This window comes from Saccoglossus kowalevskii, chromosome 12 (assembly GCF_978046115.1).
Source record: "Saccoglossus kowalevskii chromosome 12, keSacKowa6.1, whole genome shotgun sequence".
Classification (NCBI taxonomy): Eukaryota; Metazoa; Hemichordata; class Enteropneusta; family Harrimaniidae; genus Saccoglossus; species Saccoglossus kowalevskii.
The window spans coordinates 9,074,310-9,086,088 of NC_140652.1; the positions used below are offsets into that span (position 1 = coordinate 9,074,310).

General features: G+C 35.2%; 1 protein-coding gene across 1 annotated transcript; it reads left to right on the forward strand.

Annotated features, from left to right (window-relative positions):
• The first annotated feature begins 3,935 nt into the window (after positions 1–3,935).
• LOC102803301 (sialate:O-sulfotransferase 2-like) lies at positions 3,936–10,640 on the forward strand. Its single transcript, XM_085506104.1, has 5 exons — positions 3,936–3,996; positions 4,187–4,308; positions 6,072–6,233; positions 7,393–7,593; positions 9,832–10,640. The coding sequence occupies exons 2-5, from the start codon at positions 4,188–4,190 to the stop codon at positions 10,197–10,199; spliced, it is 852 nt and encodes a 283-aa protein (XP_085362230.1). The 5' UTR covers positions 3,936–3,996; position 4,187; the 3' UTR covers positions 10,200–10,640.
• Positions 10,641–11,779: the final 1,139 nt, after the last annotated feature.

Consider the following 11,779-nt stretch of genomic DNA (forward strand, 5'->3'; position numbering starts at 1 on the left):
CTTAATAACGACCTGTCTTTTGGCTGGACGGGTTGCAATATCATTGTCCACAAGAAAAGGGTTCCCGGCAAGAACCTCAACATCAAGTCGCTTCACAACTAATGCATCTAGCTGGAATATGTGCTTATTTCTAGTTAGCTGGCAGTGAACCTCTCCAATAACATCAAGTGGTGTTACTCCATCAGCCTGATGAGCCATCTGAGATGCTGGTTTAATAGGCAAATTCACAGCTTTGGCAAACGAGGCTCTGATTAAATTAGTTATGGCCCCGGTATCGAGAGTTACCTTAATGGGAATACTGAGATAATATGTATTCAAAAATGGAGACTGTATTACATTAACCCGTAGAGTTGTTGGCAGATCAATTAGGGCATTTGGAACTACACACTCATTCTGTATATCATGTTCCATATCATCAGGTGACAGTTGGTAGTCCACTTCATTTTCAAGTGTGACCAAACGAGAACGGCTAATGGCACGCTTATCTGCTTATGGCAAGTACCTACAGTCTATCAGTGTATGTGAGGAATGCCCAGGTCTACCAGCCGTTCTACAAAGAACACACATTTTTGATGGCTTATTGCGTGCTGCATACATCTGGTCACGAGAATTAACTTGGTTTCTTATTGGTCGGTTGAATGCACCTGTACGAAGCACCTTTGTATCTTCAATGCTATGTAACTCGTCTAATAGAGATGACATGGCTTGCGAAATTTCGGGTTTCAAAGAGGCCAGGGATTTATTACGTAGTTCTGCACCATATTTATGCTTCACTAACTGTGGGAGTCCTGGGTTAATGAGTTGTAACCATAGAAAAACGATGGTGTTCTCAAGGGTTGGGGTCATGTCTTCATCATCTGGAACCTGGTCACTGTGATGTGTAATACCGCCATCTTTGGTCAATAAATTATCTTCATAAAATGCCATAATGCGCTGATACAAATCTTCAGGTTTTTCATCCGGTTGTAGGCGAATTTTATCAAGATCCAAAAAATGAGCCCCTGAGGACTGAAACCCATAATGCTGTCTAATTTTCTGCCAAATATCACTGAGCGAGGTACATTGCTTAATGATGGAGTTACGTGATATAACTGTGCAGTAATTTGCTATCTGGCCGAGCATTAATTCAAGCTCGACATTTTTCTGGGCTGCAGTTTTTCTCAAATCGGCGGGGATGGGGCTTCCATCGTCCTGTAATCCTCTAGTTGGGTTGGAAGTATTTTTCTTCTTCCATTCAAATCCATCAACAAGGAATGCCGAGAAATTATTATCGAGTGAGAGGATATACAGTAAATTCTGTTTCCAGTTTTTAAATGAATTAGTGGTTTCATTTTTGGTGAGTTGCCATTGTTTTGGAGCGCGAGCGGATGCCATAATGGTTTAAATGAGTCAAATCAGGGTTCAATGGTGCACAGCAATATCACAAACAAACTTGAAACTACACGAGGGTCGCAGAAACAAGAAAACGTCTTAGCTCAAAAACTGTCTTTGTTCCGACAAAATGTCCACATCAATCACACAGGTGAAAGGCTTGACTTTAGTCTTCTATTTGTTGAAGTCACAAGAGTCGACGTAGGCTCTTTACGCTGCCACCACGGCAATTGAGACAAACCAATGCTGTATTGTGCGGACGTAGTTTAATGGCGGATAACAAGGACGTGTACAGAGAAGTAATAATAAACAAACGAACAGAACGAAAGAACAATTCAGATGGTCGTGTGATGTCGAAATGCATTTTGATAATGCCCAGTTAGCTAGCGAGGCTTTTCCAGCTGCGGAATTAGAATAGACAGCATGTGCTAATTAATATTCTTTTGTTCTTGCTTGTGCAAGACGAACGTGAACACGAGTTTAGTCAGTTGTCACCCAGCACCCAGTCAGTGCAGTGCGTGCAGTTCAGCTGCGGTGCATTGGTGACGTGACAGCCAGCGCATGTCTCAAGATAATGGCTGTCCAATTCAGGATGTGGGACTGATAGGTGCGAGAAATATATCTACACATAGTAAAAAGTAAAAAATCTTTCCGTTTTTACAGAATGTAGTCAAAACTGCCGTCACGATTATCAGTTATCGTTCTGGTCGCGGTGTACTAGTCTTATATCCAAGAGTACCAGTTGTCTTGGTTAGGGAACCTCTATTTTAAATTAAGGGTGTTGCCGGTAGATTTGATTAAAAAAAATCAACGTAGACAGAAAAATACGCATGAAAAGTGTTGTAGTGCAATGTAACAGTAAAATTTTATGAATTTCATTCCCAATCGATTGCTTCTTTTGATGCCATTATGCTTTTGTTCATGTGGGCATGTTAATCCCAACCAATATTTTGTATTTTTGGCATTGTATATAAATTATGCTCATAATTTTCTTTTAAATAACTTGTATGTAATTAATTCATTGCTGAATATTAACTACAGTTTAGTAGCGTGCTTGGTACCTTTCAGAGTCTGAAACACAGTTCAATTTTTAACACGTTTTGACTTTCTCAAATAGAAAGTGTGCCCACAGGTATTAAGACCACCAAACATTTGCGCTGTGTTGCAATTTTTGTAATCGTCTACAGAGTAAATGTCCGTAAATTCCACTAAGTTCCGATGAATTATGTATTGGTTGGCTATTTTATTTTCTATTACAATTTGTAATTTTAGAATCCTAACTTTGTTTACATGTTCAATTACACATTGTAGCATTTTAGTTTTGAAGCCTTACATCTGCAATCTTCTGAGTGACACCTGCACTAAGTTACGGAAGTGAAAATCTGCATAATAGTCTGCACGCTGTGAATTTCTTTCACTTACGAATATTAAATAACTTTAGACGAATAAGCACTGTTTATCGTGTGTGCGTATGTGTGGTACTGACGTTGTTACCTCTTCAATTGAACTTTACACCGACTTGTGACGACAGGGTCTACATTGTGACGAACCTGACTATTTTCATAACATGTATTAATATTTAATCGAATTTAAGTAGAGTTTGCGAAGCTTAGGGAAGGTATGGTTCAATTAATTGTACCATACATTTCCCCGTTACTAAACCCAAGCTTCGCAGACATTTTTATGTTCAGTCACGGGAACTTTTATTTAATTAAACTTAATTAAAACGCAATTCTACGTTTATTGCATTGTAATTGAATTTAATTAAACTAAAATTTAAACTCAATCCTAAATAGGAACCGTTTTAATAGAGTTCATATCGCAACTATATTAACATTTAATTCAACTATATTAAAATTTAATCCAATGTGTGTCGTTACAACGACGGTAAGACGTGTATGTGTGTGTGAATCATTTGTTTACCTGTACGCGGATAGAGACAAAAGAGTCTGCTGTTGCCATACCAGTTTTGAAAGCTTTACAACTAGATTCTAATTCGTAATTACCTGTCACTTCATTGTGTGCGGGTGTGAACATACATAATGTAACACAAATTCGTGTTTATATAAGATCAGAGAATTCTATACTGCACGTATTCCTCGACGACATCGATCACAACATGATCCGAGTTGCCCCAAAACGATTATAGCATGGCCGCGAGAGCGACCGGAGGATAACATATGATAGATATCTAAATACCCTAAGAGAAAATAGTGCATGTCTTGTCAATGGGTGTCGTCATTTTGTATGTTGTTTCACAAATTATGCGAAGAGAAATAGCTCATCAATGATAAAACATATTCAGAATGTTACTCAGTGATAAGGTAATTGTTTTCTGGCAAGGGACTGAAAATAAGTTCACCTTTCAATAGTGTTTCGAGTAATTTTTATCAACAGCGAAACACCAATCGTGCCTGCCAGCACATTAAATCCTGCTTAACCCGCGCCTGAATTAATACCTCGATTTTCGCAATTTACGCGCTTCGATTGTTTTGCTTACAACAGATCTATTTTTAGTGGTCAATAAAGTGCTCGACGGCGCTCGCTCGCCAGGTATTGCCTGCTACATCAGGAATGTTACAAGACCGTGACAGGAAATTTCAGGTCGTTTCGTGTTACTGTTATGTGGGTATACTTTCGCTTTCACAGTATGTACAAAGCTCATTATATAATAGAATATAGTGCTCAAAAATGAACTTAAATTATTTCACTTCCACGGAATAGATGAGTACTTTGACAAACATGGTTTATTGCATTGTTAATTGTGCACGTTGTGTTTTTTTCTGTCTCTCAAAAACTTGTGATTCCTGCACAGTATGACGAATTTCCGCTGTGTGTTCATCTGGTTGCTGATGTCCGCGTTTCTGTTATATGCTGTCTCGAAGTTATTCAGGAATGAGTCAAAGATTGTACCACCATTAAAGACGAATGTGCGAAGTAAGACAAATGCTTATATTTACTATTATAACCTATATTATATTCTCCATTATGTTAAGACTTTTAATTGGTATAAATTCACAAATTTATATTAATTCTGTTTTTGATTAAATCGTAACGCCATTATTTCCATTTTTAATAACACATTGTTGACATAGAAAGAACATTGCCATTTAGACATTGATAGAACCTGGCAAATTTGCAAATGGCTGTCAACATCTCGTTGGAAACGAGAGGGCCATGGGATTTGTTTATTTTTGCTAGGTGTTCCAATATTTTACGTTTTTTCAACTACTGCTCCATGACCTATTAAACCACGGTATTTGAAACAGTGGATATGGTGACGGGAGAAAATAACACACTATTCCTATATACTGTCAAATACTTTATTTTAGCTGGAATTAATTTTAGCTGAAACGGCTTTTTGAGTGTTTTGTATGGAATTTATTTTCACTAATTTTTGACGAGTTGAATGTGAAATATAGGTAAAAAAGTATATTCGCTGGATTTTATTTTCACCATGGAAGGTACTAACGGAAGGAGCTAGGACGCTATTGTTTCAGCTTTACCCTATGATCGTTTGTCAGTGTTTGTTCACAAACATTGTTCTTGCTAGCTTTTAGCACCTTTGTACAATGGGTTTACGCTAATCTCGAGCATTCGGTATTATTCGGAGCATGTTCGGAAGCGATAGTCGAACCTCGCATGTACAATTTTGAAAATGGCGTCTAGTTTGAATGCGGTTGTTTCTGGAGATCTTGGCGAACTTTAATGGGAAATTGTCAGATATAACATTGATTGAAGAAGAACTAATGAAATATCGTGAATTTTGTATTTGTAAAGGTAATGAGACTTAATCAATGATTGCTTGTGACGATTGCATTATTCAATGGTACCGAAACTGTCGTAATTTTTTACCGCCGGACATCGGCGAACACCAACAGAAAAGAAAGATAATATTTTTTAGGAGTCCTTAGGAATTGTTGCAGTAGGTACTCGAAATCTTGTTCTAGTTACAGTTGCTAATAATTAAAGCATGTGAATTTGTGAAGTCAAACGGTCATCTGTTGAATTTCCGGTTGTGAAATACGTATTTTGACCTTTCACACCTAAACAAACTCAGTTCGCATGTGTGATGACCACAGTTTCATAATGCGCATATATTTTATAGTCACATTAAACAAATGACGGGGTTGTATCATACTCCGCTAACTCGTTACTTGTGTAAACAATCGCAAACGATAATCGACATCAAAGATGAGCTAGACAATGTCCTTATCAGGATTGTTTTGGATTGAAACAAAAGGAAATAAGCCAGTTAAGAGGCCTCAGTGGCCACTTGATAGGCGTCGTGGCTCCCTCCGTTAGTACCTTCCATGTTTTCACTGAATTATTCCTTAAGCGAAAATAGCGAAAATTAATTCCAAGAGAAAATAAAGTATTTTACAGTAAATCATATTATATTTGGGTGGGTGGGAGGTTCTCGTACAATGTGTTCTGATTCAAGTTGTCATTTTAGAAAACCGCCAAGTCATTATTTTTAAGTTGCTTGAATCTAAGCGATTAAACTGAGCTCCAAATCATAATATGCGAAAAAAACAGTTAAATTTACGCATCTGAAAATCCCTTCTATATTATTATTCATATTGAATTTAGATATATTAACACGTTCATTTGTAACGGAATAATAACATCCATTCATACAAAAACACGCCATGCATTCCGCGACACAAATACATTATCTACTTTGCTTGTAATTTCAGAGACTGGGTGCGATGTACGTTTAGCTCCAGTAAACAGTTTACCCATTGTAGCGTTGGCTAGTCGACCTGGTTGTGGCAACACATGGACGAGACATTTACTTGAATTGGCCACTGGAATATACACTGGGAGTGTTTATAATAGTCCGATTTTGTCCCACAACGGTAATATGTTTTAATATTTGAAAAGGAATAGTTTTAGAAAACCCGAATAGACGCGAGGGGGTGCTATTGTCACCCTTTTTATTAGTTTGTTGAAGATTTCAGGTTTTATTATGTTGCGACTAGTTGTACCTTATTTGTGCTCAAATTGTATATGTTGAATATTATTTCGATATTTTCGAAAAGAAAACTTGTTGAGGATCTGGTTGTTAGTTGTGAGAACAATCTGCTTTCATTCATCTTAGTTTTCTCGTTAGTTATAGCGACATGCCAAAATGGTTTAATTTCGCAACAAAGGGTATGGTAGGTTATTTTCTGTTCACTGCGAAATTAAGTAAATATGTGAATGGCACGGATCATACGTCTACTGCCAAAATCGAATGCTATGATTTTGAACTTGTAATTAAGTGATCAGTAAATGTACGCTCGTGTGAATGAATTAGGTTTTCAGTTTTGCGATTCGAGCCTTACATGAAAAAACAATTTGGCCCCAGCAAGGGAAATAATATTGTCCACGAGTTATTCCAATAACAGAAATAGTAATACGTAGTTATATAGCAATTTTCAAAATGTTCGTAATTTTGGGTTAAATTGTGTTTTTTATTATTATTATTGCATTTTCTGTTGGTGAAGTGAAATATTCATGGTCATAATAATTCCATATTGCTAGAAAACACTGCTATTCATAATTTCACTAGTTTTGTTAGAAACATTTGTGTCATTCAACTTTAAATATTATCATTATCTTGTTATCTCAACATAGCTTTTAATGAGCAATATTAGAATTACAATCACGTGGTAACGAATGTATCAACATTGATATAAAAACAGCAATATGAAACATTGTAACATCTATACTGTGAATTGTACGTGTGATAGTTCGTGAAAATGGTGAATAAATTATGTGAATTGTGTTACTTTTTAAGTATATGCATTAAAGTAATTAAACAAGAAATACAATCTTACAGTCACAGGTAGTATTGCGCCTTGGTTTAAAAAAAATGCTTTATGTGAATCGGAAAAAAACTCTTTCGTTCTGATATCACTTTCTAAAACCTAAAACAAAAAAATTGCTGGGCCATCGACAAAACAAACAAAACAAATTACACATAAGTTATCGCATTTTTATGAATGTTTTGAATATGTTGTATACTGTTTTCAGGATTTCTTGGCGAAAAAGAAAACATGACAAACGGCAGAACTGTTGTTGTCAAGACACACAAGTATGACAAAAAACATATCAATTTATTTGAGAAAGCAGTTGTGCTGTTTAGAAACCCGTACAGATCTTTCCTAGCAGAGTTCAACCGAGAAAAGGCAACCAAAACGAGCAGCGCACCAATGGAATTATTTGTCGGAGAAGGTAGGTTTTATATCAGCAATTGTATTTTGATCATAAAAAGGTATGAGTTGTCTATTATCCATTTCATTAATTGTACACAGATGCAAGTAAATAAATAATCAATCGAAGTTGTTTTAATCATCCCCTAATGTGCCTTTGGAAACGCTGGCAGCGTCATGTACTTGGGACAATTGCTAGTCAATGCACTGACAATAACTATTTTAAGTGGGTTCAGTGGCCAAGTTCAACTATTAAACTTCACATAAATTTGTACTATATTAAATTAAGTATACCAACAATGGCCACGTAAGGAAGGCCGAGTGTTGCAATTTTCGATAAAATATTTACCTGCAACGATTTTAATTTATATTTATAAATTACATTTTTATATTCGTAAAACCTTCATTAATATTCACAAAACCCCCATTTGTATTCGTAAAAATTCTATTTGTGTTCATAAAATCTCTATTTGTAGAAATTCTGTAAATTTTCATATGTAATCGTCAAACTCAAATTTATCTTCGTTAAACTTCCATTAGTATCTGTAATATCTACAATTATTTTGTGCAGCCATCATTTCTATTGTTATTATGAATCTTCATTTGTACTTGTTCAAACACTATTCGTATGGTAAAACATTAATTTCGTAAAACCTCTTGCTTGTGCGATTTTTGAGCATAGAGGGCGCTATTATATATGTATTGAGGTCGTTGGCGGGTATTCGACATATTAAATAAGGTCAAAACAAGAATAACTTTTTTATTAACATAATTATGGATTTAGACATCAGTCATAGACCAATTTGTTTTTATAACAATCTGAAGACATTGACCGTTAGAAACTATTTACGAAACAAATAACAGTCATCGGAATTTCCCAATAATTCGCGACAACAATAAAGGACCAATCTATTTTAGAGTTATGACGTAACCCAGGAAAATCACATAAATTTTATGAACTTTTTCTCAGTTTTCATTGTTATTACTATAATATTCCTGACTCGGTCCCAGTGTTATTGACGCTTCGATTTCAATGACCGATTGTTGTTTGGCCAACAGATACAGTATAGTATAGCTTTATATGTAATTTAATACAGTATATTTACTGTGAGAATACACACCATACACTTAGCATTATAGTAATTTTGTTAGCTATAATGCATCGCATCAAGCACTATGTTTTGAGTGTAAATTTTGATGTTTACGATAGCGCACATAGAAAATAAATCTGCAATGCACGTACGACAAGATATTGTTTGTGAAGCTGACCTGTGGATCTGGGCACTTAAACACTTCTAAACTAGCTGCGTTTCTGACAAATCAGTGGTTTTTTTTTACATCCATTTTGTAGGAGTTTGTGGCCAACATGTGTTTTACTGGCCAGAATTCTATTACATATAAACAACTATTTTGATCTTTGTAACCCCTTTTTTGGAGAAATTCACCCAACACTAACATTGTCGTTTATGGGCTTCTAAAGAGTGGAGTCTTTGTGTACGATAACTATATAATTACAGAATAGAAACTCGTCTGGACGATATGGCATTGACAAGTAGTCGAGCGTTGACGGCACGAATGTGCTACTTCAGTATATTCACACGTCCAATATTTTTCTTAAATGAATGACAGTAATGCAAAATCAAAACATGCTCGTATAAACAATGAAATAAACGATGCATCGATTTCATGGAGATCGAGTTTCACCACTTTGGTATCATTTTTGCATTAAGGACGAAAAACCGGGATAAATAATAAGAAATAGTGCTGATCGATTTTCAGGTGATTGTACATTTATTGCATTTATACTTAATTGGAAGGGGAGGGGTAGTATCATACGGACAGATTATTCAATACATAATATATTCGACAATTGTACACTATATTGTGTTGATCAGAGTCGACCCATATGCACATGGTCAATAAAGTAACAAGCAATGATTCATTTGCTGCTATTCCATAATACAAACTAGGAACAGAATTGCATATCCCGCTGATAAGAAGTGTCGCTTTTAGTATAACGAAAGCCAACGGTTCATTTGCAAGTTAATAATGAAGAAGCAGCGTTGCTTTCATAATTGTAATTGCTTTATTGAGATAAGTCGGTAATTGTACGGTAGACAATTCTCAACTTGACAGTTGCGGGTAAACAATTATAAACCTGACTGAGCTTTATAATATTCATCAAAACTATGAGGTTTAGAATTGCAAACCTACGAGAACTTGTACAACTACCTATACTAATGTGCTTGCTTGTTTGCAGGTTGGTTAAAATACGTCGACAGAGAGGTCAGACAATACAAACAATTTGCAAACAATTGGTTAGAAAGTAATATGCCAATACTGGTAATGCACTATGAAGATATACAAGACAATTTACTCAGTGAATTGGACAGAATTACCAGATTTTTAAACATTAGCTTAGGATATCCGAGAACAGATTGCATTCTAGCAGATATTAATGGTAAATTCAAACGACCTAAAGAGAACAAGTTACATTTAAAGCTAGATCCATTCACCAGCGAAATGCACAAAGCTATAAATGATCTGATATCAACCACGAATACGCTGCTAAAAAGAAAAAGATTTCCACTAATACACACAGATATTAGTGTCTCATTGACATTTTAATGATGATCTCATGCCACGACACGTTTAATGTTACAGGGTGGTAGCGTTATTTCCACTTTTCTATAGATATACAACTAAGACACTCTCTCAACATCCACCGCCAAATATCAAAATTAGTAGTGACTGCAACAAAATACTGCCTGTAAATTAACTAATGCAGACGTGACAACACTTTAAATTGTGTAATATGACACATCTAACACATCTAACCCATGATTATATATATATTCTTTTCAAATAATATTAATAGTGTTCTAAATAACTATTCATATTCGTTGCATGTTATTCCATCTCAGAACTTATGTATGTACTTATGTATTGCTTATAAACAAATCAAACAAAACAATATTGTATTACCCTAATATACCAATCAATTAAAAAACTGTAATCTTGTGTACATTATTTGCCTGTCGTGCCTATAAAACTGGATTAATTCAATAATTGTTAGTCATTACTATCATTCAATTTATTTCATTGTTCGCAATATTTTGATTATATTTCATTTGAAAACTTTCAAAATATGCAGAGTTTCATGGGGACTTTGGGGGAAGCCTCATGTAAGGCAATCAATGTTTTCATCAAAAGTAGGTTTTGTTCTGCAAGTCTCGATCATTCCTTCATAACAAATTCAACTCATAATATCAATAGCCAGGAATCTTATCCAAGTGAACTGCACCATGCTTCAGTATAGTATTCAGAATCAAATATACAGTATAGTTATAGATGAGTTGCTTAACTATTATGTCATTCAGAACTCATTGATCTTGTATGTCACGATGATAAGTATGGCATACCATTCTGTGCAGCCAGGATTTCAGAGTCGAACCTCTGCGTGTATAATTGTGCATTCGCTCTGCAAACATAAATGTATAGTTGAAAAATCTTTCAGCGAATCATTACTGAATGTATAGCCAATAAGTCAATTAAAAAAACAAATCATGATATTGTAAAGTGAGCACAACAAGTGGTAAATGTGAATTATGAGACCCATGACAACAATCACAGTCAACAACAAACGTTATCCTAACTCCTTTCTGCGTACAATTGTAGATATACAATTTAAATAATACAATTGAATGGTTTGCCATGAATATTCACCAAAAATACTGTTTTGTACATTGCAATAAATCAAGGAAACAGAGGTCTATGTTTATTTTTTACGGATTCAACATATGTTGAATTGCATTAAATATTGTTGTCACATCCAGTTGAGAATTGGTCCCGATAACTAATTTTTACTCTCTAGATATCGCATACAATAATGCTTTTAATGTTTATTCACTCATACATTTCGAGTACCAGTAATTCCAATTCACGAAAGATCTCCTCTGTCCTCGTAATTGAAGTAATACAATACACATATATCACCTCACTGTTGTTACGCATGTTGTTATTGGTTGAAACTCGGTCACAAGACATTGACTAAATATGGATATTACATGGTATATTGCCCGCCAAGTGGATATTACATGGGTATATCACATGGATGACGTCACCGAAACTACTGCACAACGATACTGCGCATAACAAATTGTCGTTCGCTGCACTTTTGTTGTTTTCATGGTTGCTTTCAATGTTTT